Below are 13945 nucleotides of genomic sequence, written 5' to 3'. Positions count from 1 at the left end.
GTTCCCATTCGCTCGGGGTGTTTTTTTTTTGGGGGGGGGGATGTTTTTAGTTGAAGAACATTAAATTATTTAATCTTCCGTAACACGTTACAGGAAAATTGGTGTCTTCCAGGTAGCTGTCGTGATAGATCCTAACGCCTGCTCTGCGGTGAGGTGCTGAGCTCGCCCTCCTCGCTTGTAGGACGTAGGAGGACCGCTCGCCAGCGGGTCTGCTGTGACAAAAAGGGGCAAAAAAAGTGTTTTGTGGCGCGGGAAAGGGCAGCCAGAACCCCCCAGGATCCTTTTGGGCATGGTGAGAGGTTCCCCAGCCCCTTCTCAGCCCTGCTGGAGGTTGGGGAATGGGAGCGCGGAGCCCAGCGGTTTGGGGACGGAGGCTGGCTGGTGAGGGGGTGCCCCCTGCCCCATTTTTTTTTGGGTTACAGACGAGGTTGGAGGAGAAATGCTCCTCCAAGTGGTGAAGATCCAGCCAGAGGTGAGGGGCTCGTGGATGCTGTGAGGATTGGGGCCATTTCTGGGCACTTTTGGCTCGCCCATGGGCGCAAAGAGGAGCGGCACGGTCGGTGGCACCCCACTCGCCGGGCTTCCCCGAGGTGCCCGAGGGCTCAGGGGGCTGTCTCGAGGGCATTCCCGCTTGCAGACAACACCATTTGTAAATTCTCAGCAAAAACTAGATTTTTCTTCCTTTTTCCTAAAGGAAAAAAAAAAAAAGATTTTGGATTTTTCCCTCCAGCGTGCCAAAATATTTGCGCTCGCCCCGTGGCACGCGTGCGAGCCCCACAGCCCCCCTGCTCTGCGATGCTCCTGGAGCCCTCTGACAGCTCCAGCCCCTCGGTGGGAAGTGTCCCTGTGGTTTTTGAGCCTTGAAAAGCACCAAAATGTTCCTGCTGTGTGCTCTGCATGGCCTCACCGAGGTCCCCGAGGTGCCCTAGAGGCCGGAGCGGGGGTTTTGGGGTCTTTTGGGGGTTTTGAGCCCTGCCCGGCATGGTGTCCGTGCCGGGGGCTGTCTGTCAGTGCTGTGAGGCTGTGAGATGAACTCGTTAAGCAAATTAACAGCCCTAAAACCATGGTTGGTGGTGCCCAGGGCCGCTCCGGGGCCAGGCAGGCACCACTGCCTCGGTTCCCAGCCCCGGCTCAGGAGGTGATGCTGGGCTTTGGGGTGGAAGGAGGAAAAACGCTCAGTTTGGGGAGGAAAGTGCCAGAAATGGTGCAGAGCTGGTGGTTACGGAGTCTCCTCCTCACTGGTGGGATCTGATGAGGTTTGGGTGTGGTTTTTTTGGTTGTTGTTTTAATTCCTTCCCCTGGCTCAATGGCACCCGCGGAGGGCGAGGAGCCAAAACCTTTCCTGCCCGTGGGGGCGAGAGGCTTGGGCGAGCCCTTTTGGCAGCCAAATTTTGGTGTTTTGGTTGCAGAAGGGTTTCCATCATGGGTTTTGAAGGATTTCCAGCCCAAACCCAGCGCTCTGCCACCTTTGCAGGCACCCACGGGGAGAACCGGAGCTGCGGGGGACCCCGGAGAGGCCAAATTTTGGGGGGGCTCGCTCTTGGGGGCGCTGCCTTTTCCTCTGCCCATAGCCACGGTGAGAAAAAGGTGCCCAGGAGGTGGCCGCCGTGCTGCTGCCCCCACCAAAGCCACCTTGGAGGTGGTGGGGAGAGAGCAAGACCTTGCTAACCAGGCTGGCCTCGCAAGGGGCGGTGACGTTTTTGGGGACGCAGCATTTTGGATGGGAACAGAGAGGCCAGGAAGGAGGAAACCTCCGAATCTTGGAGGAGGTGAAGGCTGGGGAGGTGGCAGGGAGGTGACACCGGTGGGGGGACAAGCGTCGTGTCCCACCAGAGCTCCTCTGCCCTCGCTTTTATGGGAGGAAATCCAGGCAGGAGGACGAGGTTTAACGGGCAAGAGGGGTTAAAATCCCCTTAGAGGTGATGGAGCCACTTTTCCAGAGGGCAAAACTCTGGGAAAAAGGAAAGGTTTGCCATGAAAATCCCTTCCCAGCCACGGTTAGGACCGGGACCTCCAGCCCCATGCCGTTCTGGCCGAGGCTGATGAACCCAAATCACGCAGTAAAGCTTCGGTGTGGTTGGAAATTTGTAATTTCAGCGCTTTTTACCCTTCTGTGTTCTTTTAAGTTTCCGTTCTGCTCTGGTTTCACGGCGGACGTTTGCTGTAGAGGCGAGGAGCGCGGCGGGCGAAGCGATGCCGGCTGCTTTTGGGGGCTGGGGGCTCTGCTTCTGGCTTGGGGGAACACGACCCAGCCCCTAGCGAGGAATTTGGCCCCGAGGAATTCCCCTTAGCGAGGAATTTCCCCCCCCTGGAGGAATTTGACCCCCATGGCACAGGGTTGAGGAGCCCAGATCTCGCCCGGACAGCGAAAATCCTCGCATTCGGGGCTTTGTTTTTGAAGCTAAAATCCAACCAGCTGCAGATAGCAATAAGAGCCATGGGGTACCTGTAAATCCACTTTTTTTTCCTTTCTTCTCCTTTTTTTTGTTGTTGTTAAGCTGCTCTTTCCAGTCCGAGTGAGGGCTGTGGCTCCTTCCCCTCCCTGCACCCCTGGCTTTTGGCTGCGAGCACCCAGCACTGACTGTCCCCAGTGTGCTCCCTTCCCTTCCCTTCCCTTCCCTTCCCTTCCCTTCCCTTCCCTTCCCTTCCCTTCCCTTCCCTTCCCTTCCCTTCCCTTCCCTTCCCTTCCCTTCCCTTCCCTTCCCTTCCCTTCCCTTCCCTTCCCTTCCCTTCCCTTCCCTTCCCTTCCCTTCCCTTCCCTTCCCTTCCCTTCCCTTCCCTTCCCTTCCCTTCCCTTCCCTTCCCTTCCCTTCCCTTCCCTTCCCTTCCCCAACCCAACCCAACCCAACCCAACCCAACCCAACCCAACCCAACCCAACCCAACCCAACCCAACCCAACCCAACCCAACCCAACCCAACCCAACCCAACCCAACCCAACCCAACGTTTCTCGGCTGTGCCCTCGCGACTCTTTCCCGTGGGGAAAACAGGCAAAGCCAAGCCTGGTAAGGAGCCCGGGAGGCAGGAGAGCTTTGGCACGGCGTGCCACAGACTGACCCTTACAAATCGTTGGGTTTGGGGGATTTTTCGCCCCCAAAAAGCAGCAAAAAACATGGTCTGATGACCGCTTTTACTGGCCAGGCTGTAGGAAAAACCCCGATCGACCCACAGCATCCCATCCCTTGGTGCAGGGCGAGCGGCAGGAGCCACGGGGACAGCGGTCGGCAGGGCTGGGGGGCCACTGGGCTGCATTGAGGAGGGGGAAAAGGGGCGTGGGGGCATCACACAGACCCCAAATCCTTCCCATCCCACAGCACGGAGCCGCCGAAACCCAACCCGCGCGCCCCGTCCGTCTCTCTCCATCGGCGTTTTAATTTTTTTCGACCAACAGCACGGCTCGGATCAGCTCATTTTTAGCTGTTATTGGAACTCTTAAGCAAAAAAAAGATTAAAAAATAATAAAAAAAAAGAAATAAAGATGTCTTCCAATCAGTCTCCCAGGTGTGTAGGGAACGCGGCCTCGAACCGACGCGCTGGAGAGCCCCACGGCCGCGGCTTGTGAATATAAAAGTGTAAATCTGGCTTTTTCGGTTGTTTTTTTTTTTTTTTTTTTTTTTTTATTATTATTATTTTTTTTTTGTCTCTGTTCCCTTTACGTCCCGAAGATCAGTCCGTGATCTCCCTGACGGGTTTCAGCCAAGAGTTTGTAACTGTACGATATTTACTGTAAGATGTAGAACATTCGATAACTATTAAAAAATGTTTCCAAAAAAAAAAAAAAACAAAAAAACCCACAAAAATCGCCCAAAACACGACACAGCCCGCGGGGGGTTGGTGCTTGGTGTTTTTTTTGGGGCCGTGATGGGGTCCTGCAGGGCCCCACACCACAAATGTGCTCTGGGGGGGTGTGGGGGGGCTGAAGGGTGCTGATTAGGACCCCTGGTCCTAATACAGCCTCACCACCCCGATGTTTTGGGGTTTCAGATGGTGCCCAGCCTTGGTTGGGTGCATGGGGGGATTTGTGCCATGCCCCAGGGTACGAGCATGGGCTGAGATGCTGAGCACTGGGTTTTGGAGAGATACCAGCTCGTGGTGACCCCAAAAAGGTCTGGTTTCCAACTGGGATGTCCCCAGTGTCCTCCCAAAGCCACCTCCTTCACCCTGGGGGTGCCACCCCTCCAACCCAGGTCACCAAAACCCTCTCCGTAGGGGTCCCCATGCGGTGGCTTCACCAAAATCATGGTTTGGAGAGCAGAATGGGACCTCCCTGCTGGGTCCCTGCCCCCTTGCTGACACCCATGGGTGTCACCGTCCCCCTGAGGCCACCTCCAGGCCGGGTGCCAGTTGGAGAGGACAAGGGACCAACAAGGGACTGGGCACCTCTCCGGGTGACACTGGATTGTGTCCCCCTTGGGACCACATCACTGAGTCCCCCCCCAGGTCCTGCCTTAACCCCATGGAGGAAATAAAGGGGAAAAAAAAAAAGAATAAAAAAAAACAAAGAAACGTCAAAGCCTAGGTTCCTGCCCCAAAACGGAGCACGTTTATTAACGTCATTTCCAGGAACAAACCCGGGAGGCTTCAAATAAAAAAAATATTTAGGAAACCACGACACGAAGGGCTGGGTAAATAAATACAGGGAAAAAAAAAGGGGCAATACTGCCCCAAAATGGGGTGCTGGGGAGTGCCAGCGCTGGTGCCAAGCCTGCTGTTGGCAGTGAGGCTGGGGACAGGGAGGGGACACGGTCCCCTGCGTGACCGGGGGGGGGGTGTCCCCGGTGTGAGTGACTTCGTTTCCAGGAATTAACCAAAAGAGGGTTTAAAAAATTAAAATAAAATTAAGAATCCATCACCCGACGGCCATAAAGGGCCCGGGTGGGGTGAGCGAGGCGGTGCTGAGCCCCGGCGAGCCGCGGTCATCGTGGTGCCACCAAGCTGGGGACATCCATGGGGAGGGGGGGACACCATGGTGGCACCCCCTTCTTTGGCTGCTGTCACCCCAAGCGGTGCTGGGTCACCCTGCGGGGTGCTGAGCCCCTCACCCTGCAGCAGGGACGATTTGGGGACCCCCGGGGGCGTCACATGGCGAGGGTGCTGTCCCCAAGCCTGGCTTCCGAGGGGCTGCCCTGAGGGGGGGGCAAAGGGGACCGTGGTCACAGGGGTGGGGGTGACATCCATCCCATCCCATCCCGCTGCGCTTGGTCCCCATCGCCCAGCACCTCCCACCCCGTGAGCCCCTTCCAAAAAAAGCCCTGTTAGGTCTGGAAAAATAAATCCCAAAAAGTTTGCGCCCCGCTGGAGAGCCCCGAAAGCGCCGGGCAAGGCTGAGAGCTGCCCTCAGTAGGCTTCAGAGTGAACAGCCTGGCGCAACACCACGCCGTTTCCCCCAGGAAAAAAACCCCAAAAGCAGAAGGGCACCGAGATCCCAGCCCCTCCCGGAGCCCCGTGCCCCCCCCTCACCTCGGGGTGGCTCTCGGTGCTCTTCAGCCACGACGGCCTCGTCCCGCTGCCAGCGGGGAGGGGACCCCGGGATGGGTCACCCCCGGTCCCCGCTGTCGTGCCGGGCTTCTGCTCGGGGATACGGGACACCCGAAACCTGCAGGGGGACACCCCGTGAGCACCAGGGGGGGGGACACACACAACGGGGACCCCCCCACATCCCCGTGCGCCCGCTCTTGTGCTCACCTTCCGACGGAGAGGATGGTGATCTCGCCGGGGCGGCCGGCCTTGGCCCCGGGTTTGGTGGCCTTGGTGGCATTAACGGGGGACGGCAGCACCTGGGGCCACTTCTTTTGGCTGCAGCGGGTGCAGGGGGGGTCCGAGGGGGGGTCCGATTTGGGGGCCGGGCCGTGCACCGTGTGCAGGTGCTGCTGGTGCCGGCACGCGGGGGGAAACTGAGGCAGGAGGTGCAGCCTGCGGGGGGGGACAGGAGATGCCAGGTACGTGGAGGGGGGCTCAGTGGGGTTGGGGGGGCTCAGTAGGACCACGAAGGGCTCAGTAGGACCGGGGAGGGGCTCAGGAGGGTTTTGGGGGGCTCACTTATAGGCAGGTTTGCAGCCCGGTGCCATGAGCTGCGCGTTGTGATGCTCCTTCAGCAGCTCCTCCAGCGCCGCGGCGTTTTCTGCGGGAGGGGGGGGACAGCAAAGGGTCACCTCGGTGCCCCAAACCCTTCCCCAGCTATTTGGGGACCCCCCCGTCCCCCCTCGAGACCTTTCTTCTCCGTGATCAGGCGCACCAGGACCCCGATGGTGTCCTCGTTGGCGTCCTCGATCTGGTAGACGGAGCTGGGACCTGGAGGCACACGGAGGGGGCTCGGTGGCACGCTGGCCACGGGGACAATTTGGGGACCAAAAGCCACGGGGATGGGCTCGAGCAGCGTGAACTGGCTTGGGGGTGACCCCAACTCAACCACGTCCTGATCTGGGACCATTTTGGGGCCCAAACCCACCCCACAATGGGCTTGGGGCGCACGGGACCGGGGCTCACCGGTGCCGACCCCGGGCTCGGGCTCCTTGTGCGCGGTGCAGTGGTAGCCCTTCTTCTTCAGCAGGTTGCAGACGAGGATGCCCAGCAAACCCATGGCACAGAAGATGGGCACGATGGCCAGCACGGCCGACTGCGCCGCCGCCGCCTCCTCCGGCCGAGCCTCCCGCGTGCCGTTGCTCCCCCGCGGTGCCGCCGCGCTCCGGGCTTGCCGCCGGCCTGCTGGAAGCACCAGGAGCGTTTTTTTTTTATTATTTTTTGGCAAAGCTCCCCCATCCATGCCACAAACAGGAGCGTCCTCAGCTGCCACCGGGTGGGCAGGATGTCACCCACAGCCCCCAGGTGGCAGCGAGGTGGGGTAGGGGACGGCGCGCACCCATCCTGCCCGCGCTCCAGCACAGCCTCACGACGCAGCAAGGCTGAAATCTCCCAGCCCAAGCACCCGACGGTGCCACCCTGCACCCACCTGGGCACCCCGGGGTGCTGGGGGGGGCGGCGGAGCAGGGCAGGCACCGGCCCCGGGGCTCCCTCTCACCATCAGGGCTGTAAAACCTGCGGGGTGCAGCGTGAGGGTCAGGGCTGGGGATGGAGCAGGTTCACGCAAACCCCCCCAAAACCCCAAAAAACAACACCCTAAGGAGCAAACCCCGCTGAGGGCTCACCCGTGCACGCAGCCTCCGCAGAGGGTGTCGGTTGCTGCCGTCCCTGGTGCCAGGAGGAGGCGGCTGGTGGCGTGGCAGCGGGTGTGCGGGGCGCACGGCGCGTCCCCCGGGGAGAAAGCACCGGGGGGGCACGGGCGGCACGAGCCGCACGCCTGCAGGGGTGGAAAAGGAGGTGAGGGATGGATGGAGCCCGCACGGTGGCCGTGCCACGGTCGGCTCCTGCCTTCTGGGATGGAGGTGCTGCTTTTTGTGCCACTTACCCCGATGGGTTCCTCCCCGGGTGGGCATCGCGGCGCCCCGCAGCCTGCGGTCACTGCGCCGGGGCCACTCAGCACCTGTGGGGGAAGGAGGGATGGGTGCTGAGCCCATCGCAAGCACCGTGGTGGATGCAGAGGCGTCGTGGAGACAGGATTGATGCAGAGGCATCGCACGCACTGTGCCGCCAGCAAGGGGGCGGGTGCGTGCGGCGCAGCAGGTGCCAACCCCACGTTCCCAAAATGCTGGGTGCAACCCCGACGCCGGGGCCGTGGTGGATGCAGACCCATCGGGAGCAACGTGCCAGGCACCAGCCATCCCATAATATACACCGTAGCTTGACGCAAACCCCTTGCAGGTGACGGGGTGGATGCAAACCCACCAGAAGCAAAGCACTGCAGTGAGCGCAAACCAGGAGGAAAAATAAAATAAAAATAAAAATAAAAATAGAACTCCCCAACCCCAACTGGGCACCCCTGGCATGGGCACGGTGGCTGTCCCAAAGCTGTCCCTGGCCCTATTGGTGCACGGGGGTTATTTTGGGATCACCCCAAGCACCCTGGGGTATTTCCACTATCCCCAAGTGCCCTGGGCTGACCCCTCTCAGCCCCGGGGGGGGGGGCAGCAGGGGTTTTGGAGCCAAGCAGGGGACAGGGACAAGCAGGGAGGGGGACGAGGCCATACTCACCCCCAGGACGGTGACGAGCCACCAGCGCATCCCACTGCTCCTCGCCAGGGGACACCTGCAGGGAAACGGGGCCAGGAACCCCCCTGCTCTGCACCACGGGGATGGGAAGGGGACGGGGACCCCCCCCTTCTCCCCTAATTCCTGCCCTGGGGACAGCGAGGGCTCATCGTCTGGGTGCTTTTACACGAGCACCCCCTTCGGCAGCAGTTCTAGGAAGCAATCCAGCTGAAAAAAATAAAAAAAAATAATACAAGAAACAGTAAAAGGAACAGAAGAAGGGTATGGCACAGCCGGGGCGCTCCCCGGCCCCGTTTGCTGCAGCAGGGCAGCTTTGGGGTTATTTCCCAAACCCTAAAGTTTCCCTCATAATAGAGCAAAACACCCTCAAGACTGGGAAAAAAATAAGTCCCAAACCCAAAAACCCCACACATTTTGCAGGAGCCCCTTTTGGGCGCAGCTGAAGCCCGGCCTTTAGTGACTCAGCACTCAAAGAAATCCCAATTTTAGCTTAAAAAGCCCCAAAACCCAGCCAGCACTCGCACCTCCCACCCCTTTCAGCGCCGCTAAGGCAACCTGCTCCTGCTCGAACCCCCCCGGGAGCCCTGTGTGCCCCCCTCCAAGCCCCACTCTCCCTTCCTGTGGGGGAAAATTTGGCAAATTTGGGCAAATTTGCCCAATTCGACCGCAGACAAAATCAGATTGGGGGCACCCTGATCCACGCGCTCCCTGCAGCCTCAATGCATTTAATTAAAGGCAAATAATTAAAAGGCAACTGGAAGTTTTGCCAGGAATGGGGCAAAAAAAGCCTTGGAGAGCACCCAGGCGCCCCAGTGTTCGCTCCAAAAATCCCAAATCTGGGCTCACAAGTTGGCAAAACAACGTGCCCATGGTGGCGCCCTCCGCACCCCGTTTGCTGCTGGATCCTCAAGGTTTGGGCAAGAAGAAATTGCCAAAAACCACCAGTTTTACAGGGTCAGAGCTTTATTTTTGCAAGGCATCGGCTTGGCACCGAGGGATGTTTCTGCCTCCAGTGCCACGAAGCAGGGAAGGGATTTGGGGACCCAGAGACACCCCAAATCCCCCCGGGCACCAGGGCCATCACCCCACAGCCCTCAAATTCTGCAGGTTTTCAGCTTCAGCTTTCGCAAAGGGTGCTAAATTTCAATATAATTATCCATAATAAATCAATTAAAAAAAATAATCCACAGGAAATAAATGAAGATGGGGTGGGGGAGTGGGGACAACCCCTCTAAACCCCCCCCCCCGAAGTGCTGGGGGTGCTGCTGCTGAAGGGGTCATTGTGCGCCGAGGGGGGGGTTGGCACCGTAATGAGTAATTAGTGCCCGGCAGTAATTAGTAATTAGCCACCTGGGATGCAGCTGGTGCAGCAGGAGCCGTGTCAGGGTGTCCCAGTGCCTCCCAGTAGCTCCCAGTCTGTGGGGGAGCAGTGACCCAGTGGGGGCAAAAAGGAGCCTGGAGAGGGGGAGGTGGCTCCCCAACCCCCCCCAAAGCATCCCCAAACCCACAGCCTCATCCCCATCACCCCTCCCTTACAAAAGACCCCAAAATCGACATTTCCAGCCCCAAAACTTGCCGGTAGGGTTCTCCAGCCCCCCAGAATTTGGGAAGCTGCCCCCCCTATATGGGAAGGGAGGGGGAAATCCCGCGGCAGCACAGGGTGCTGCAATGCAGATCCCCGCGCAGGGCACCCCGAGGTGACTCCTCACCCACCGTGAAGCCCTAAAATCCCCCGGGGAGGCGGCGTTTGGGGCTCTGACTGCTCAGGATTTTGGGATGGGAGATGTTTATATCCCTTTGGGGGTTTTGCTGAGGTTCCTCCACCCCCAGGGAAGGATTTGGGGTGGAGAGGATGAGCAGATCCGAGCACCGCTGCGGGCACCCATGGGTGCGCACCCCCCATCCCAGCCCTGCTTGCACCGAGGTTCCCCCGGCCCCCGTAGGGATTTTGGGGAGCACCCAAGGGTGAGCAGAGCCCGCACATCCCAGGACACAAACTTGAAGGGTTTTGGGGTAAGGGGCACGCTGTGAAAAGGGTTAACAGCTCCAGTGGGACCAGCCCCAGGCGGAGGACACTGGTCCCAGTATGTGCTTCGTACTGGGGATGGACGCTGCCCTGGGATGCTCAAGCTACGGGGGAGGGATAAAGTTTGAGGACCGGGGCTCTGCCTGCTCCCGGCCACCAAAAACCCCAAAATAAAAAAGTGGAAACCAAACCTCCAGCCTCACCAGCACCAAACTCGGAAGCTTTTTGGGGAAAAGCTGACCTCTGCTCACCCCATATCCCCCCAACACAGCCAGGGGGCAGGTGGGCAGCAGTTTCGGGGCCAGCAGCCCCCCATAACGAAACAAATCCTTTATTCCTGCCCCCCCTTAACCCAAAGGTGCCCACAGGGATTTGGGGCAGGGTTTCCCCTCCCCATGGGTTTCAGCCGAGCGAAAAAAAAAGGAACTGTGCAGAAACCCTTTGGGAACATGCTTGGCAGCACAAGGGGGGATTTTTGGGCCCCCATTTTTGGGATTTTCCACCTCCATCCAAAAAAAATTATATAAAAAAAGAAGAAAAGCCCAAATCCCACAGTTCCTACCCATTTTCCCAGCCGGTTACCGCAGAGTTTCTCATAACCTACTTTCCCCCCTCCTCTCCTGCCCTATATTCCTGCTGCAGATGAAGCCGGGGGGGGGGCTCCAACGTGGGGAGGGGGGCTCCATCCCACTTGGGGGGCAATCAATACACCCCCCACCCCTTTTACAATTACTTTTTTTCTCTTTTTTTCCTTTTTTCCCCGCTTTCCCAAGAAGCACAGCACACAGAACCAGCCCCCAAAACAAGCATCCGCCCCCAAACCCCCCCAAACCCCCCCAAAATCCCCTCCTCGCCCCCCCAGGGGGGGGAAATTCCCCCTTTACAACCCCAACCCGACGCCCCCCGCCCCAGAAACCCCCCCCAAAAATACCCACGGGGGCGAGGGGGGGGCCGAGGGACACTCACCTGTGTCCCCCCCCCCTCATGGGGGGTGACACCGGGGGGGTGGCACCGGGGGGGTCCCGTCGGGGCCGCCCCGTCGCAGGCGGCGCCCCCGCGGCCGCTGCTTTATGAATGGAGCCGGCGGCGCGCGCCGGGGCCCCCCCCAGGCCCCGCCCCCTTTCCTGACGTCACAATGCGGGGCTCCCCCCTCTTTGTGACGTCAGCGCCCCGCCCCGAGGATCTCCCCCCCCCCCCCGCCCTTTCCCACGGGCAGCGCCGCCTGGCGGGGGAGGGGGAGTGGGATCGGGGGGGGGGGATTTTGGGGTAAAAAATAGGGGAAAAAGTAAAATCGGGGTGGGCGGAGACGCCACGGGGCAGGGGATTTGAAGAAAATTGAGGTTTTCTTAATGATTTTTGCCCCCCATTTTTTTTTTTTTTTTTGGGGGGGGGGGTTCTTCGGGGACACCCATGGGTGCTGGGCCCCATTGAGCCCCCAAATCCTGGCCCCTTCCCCAGGGGTGACACCCCTTGGCCCGGCGGTTTGGGGTTTTCTTCCTCCCACCAGAGTCTTCATCGCTGCCGGCCCTGAGGGGCTTTGGGAACCCCCCCCCGGGGGGGTCCCCATTTTCACCCCATCCCAAGGACGAGCCCGTGACCATTATAGGTGGCAGAGTCCCCATAGGGCACAGCAGGGAGTTTTGGGGTCCTCGGTGGGCAACGGGGACCAAGAGGTTACAAAACCCCATAGGAAACGTGGAGAGGGGGCAGAAAAAAATACGTATTTTTTCCCTTCCCCTCCATGATTCCCCCCCCCCCAAAGCCTCAGAGTGTCCCCAGCACATTTATGGGGTCCAGCAGTGATTTGGGGACCTTTTCACCCACATCCCAGCAGGTTCTCAGCATCCAGATCCCCCATTCTTGGGGGGAAAAACCTGCTCTGAACCCCAAAATCGCCTTTTCCGCCCCCATTGTGCACTCCAGCTCCTCTTCCCATTTCTGCGCAACCCCCCCCAAAAATAAATAGGGCTATTTCTATATATATAATATATATATATTTAAAACAAACGAACAAACAAACAGAGCTATCTGGGTGCTGGCGATGGAGCGAGCGGGTTAGCGGGAGGCCCGGGGGGGCCACACAGTCCCTGGGGCGGTCCCGGAATAAGTGGGGAGGGGGTCACCGCCGTGCAGCAGCCCCCCCCCGTTTTTATTTTTTATTTATTTTTTATTTTTTTTTAATCCCCCCCCCCCCCAAAGCAGGCACACACAAAACCCGGGGAGAACGAAGCAGGGCGCCGCTGCCCTCCTGCCATCCATCCCCCGGGGATGCTCGTTAAAGGCTTCGTTAGCTCCTTCCCAAGCAACGAGGTGCCCCCTACCTCCCCCCAAAAAAATAAAGCAGCGCCCCGTGGTGGGGGGAGGCAGCCTGGGGGGGGGGGCTGTCCATCCATCCATCCTTTCCCCCCCCAACCACCAGAGCACACAGAGAGCAGCCGGGCTGGAGAGATGAGACGTGCTGGGGGCAGGGGAGGTGGTCCTTGAGAGGAGGAGGAGGAGGAGGAGGAGGAAGGGGGGTGGTGGTCCTTTGGGTGGGCGATTTGGGGGAGAGGGGGGGGTCCCCAGGGTGGCTGGGTGGGTAGCTGGGTGGCTGGAGGGGGGGGGTCCCCAGCCCCTCACACCCGCCAGAGGAGGAGGTGGTTGGTGCTGTCGTCGCGGCCCACGGTCTCGCTGCTGCTGGTCAGGCGGAAATCCTCGTAGCCGTCGCCGCCGCTGATCACCAGCATCTTGGCTTTGGGCAGGGCCAGGCTGGGGGCGCGGGGGCGAGCGGGGTCCCCCCGGGGTTCGGAGTCGCTGGGCTGCTCGGGGCCTGGGGGTGGGAGAGTGGGGAGGGGGGCACGGAGTGGTGGGAGGGCGGCCTCTGGTTGTAATGAGCCCCTCCTGCCTTGTAAATAGCCCCTCCTATCTCATCTAGCCCCTCCCACTGAGGTTAGCCACGCCCACTTTGATTAGCCCCTCCCACTTCAATTAGCCCCTCCCACTCCCACGTAGCCCCTCCCACTCCCATATAGCCCTTCCCACCCCAATTAGCGCCACCCATTTCCATTTAGCCCCTCCCACCCCAATTAGCCCCTCCCACCCCAATTAGCCCCTCCCACTCCCATGTTGCCCCTCCCACCCCAATTATCCCCTCCCACCTCAATTATCCCCTCCCACTCCCAATTATCCCCTCCCACCCCAAATAGCCCCTCCTATCCCCATGTAGCCCCTCCCACCCCAATTACCCTTTCCCATCCCAATTAGCATCTCCCATTTCCATGTAGCCCCTCCCACCGCACTGTAGCCCCTCCCACCCCAATCAGCCCCTCCCACTCCCATGTAGCTCCTCCCACCCCAAATAGTCCCTCCCATTGTCACATAGCCCCTCCCACACCAATTAGCCCCTCCCACCCCAAATAGTCCCTCCCACCCCAATTAGCACCACCCATTTCCATGTAGCACCTCCCACTCCCATGTAGCCCCTCCCACTCCCAATTAGCCCCTCCCACCCCAAATAGCCCCTCCCACTTCAATTAGCCCCTCCCACTTCCATGTAGCCCCTCCCACTCCCATATAGCCCCTCCCACCCCAATTATCCCCCCCTCCTAATTAGCCCCTCCCACCCCAAATAGCCCCTCCTATCCCCATGTAGCTCCTCCCACCCCAATTACCCTCTCCCATCCCAATTAGTATCTCCTATTTCCATGTAGCCCCTCCCACCCCAATCAGCCCCTCCCACTCCCATGTAGCCCACCCCAACCAAATTAGCACATTCTGTCCTAATTAGTCCCTCCCACTCCCACGTGGCCCCTCCCATCCCAAATAGCCCCTCCCA

The 13945-nt window shown here is 59.7% G+C and overlaps 2 protein-coding genes across 3 annotated transcripts in view; both read right to left on the bottom strand.

Annotated features, from left to right (window-relative positions):
• Window positions 1-4514: 4514 nt before the first annotated feature.
• RELT (RELT TNF receptor) lies at window positions 4515-11122 on the bottom strand. 2 transcript variants are annotated; one of them, XM_032208037.1, is made up of 11 exons: window positions 11098-11122; window positions 8088-8312; window positions 7405-7479; window positions 7145-7296; window positions 6949-7034; window positions 6486-6704; window positions 6210-6290; window positions 6039-6120; window positions 5685-5912; window positions 5460-5595; window positions 4515-5125 (listed from the first exon to the last, which is right to left on the bottom strand). In XM_032208037.1, exons 2-11 carry the CDS (start codon window positions 8115-8117, stop codon window positions 5078-5080), a joined length of 1137 nt encoding a protein of 378 aa, XP_032063928.1. In that variant the 5' UTR covers window positions 8118-8312; window positions 11098-11122; the 3' UTR covers window positions 4515-5077. The 2 variants fall into 2 exon arrangements, with proteins under 2 accessions (XP_032063928.1, XP_032063929.1); XM_032208038.1 differs by having other exon boundaries at window positions 6486-6701.
• Window positions 11123-12722: 1600 nt separating this feature from the next.
• The window catches only part of ARHGEF17 (Rho guanine nucleotide exchange factor 17), a 37464-nt gene continuing 36241 nt past the window's right edge, over window positions 12723-13945 (bottom strand). Inside the window, exon 21 of the mRNA XM_032207735.1 lies at window positions 12723-12940. Within this exon, the coding sequence (XP_032063626.1) occupies window positions 12747-12940 (194 nt within the window). The 3' untranslated portion in view covers window positions 12723-12746. The remainder of the gene's footprint in view (window positions 12941-13945) is intronic.

Source organism: Aythya fuligula, chromosome 1, assembly GCF_009819795.1.
Source record: "Aythya fuligula isolate bAytFul2 chromosome 1, bAytFul2.pri, whole genome shotgun sequence".
Taxonomy (NCBI): Eukaryota; Metazoa; Chordata; class Aves; order Anseriformes; family Anatidae; genus Aythya; species Aythya fuligula.
Note: the sequence above shows the minus strand (reverse complement) of the source record. Positions and strands in the feature narration are given on the sequence as shown.

Bases quoted from the DNA above. Each gene is read 5' to 3' on its own strand.
- RELT (XM_032208037.1), bottom strand. From the start codon at position 8,117: ATGCGCTGGTGGCTCGTCACCGTCCTGGGG. The intron at 7,297-7,404 runs GTAAGTGGCACA...CCACCCCTGCAG, and splicing joins CCGGGGAGGAACCCATCGGG to GCGTGCGGCTCGTGCCGCCC. The intron at 7,035-7,144 runs GTGAGCCCTCAG...TGCACCCCGCAG, and splicing joins TGCGGAGGCTGCGTGCACGG to GTTTTACAGCCCTGATGGTG.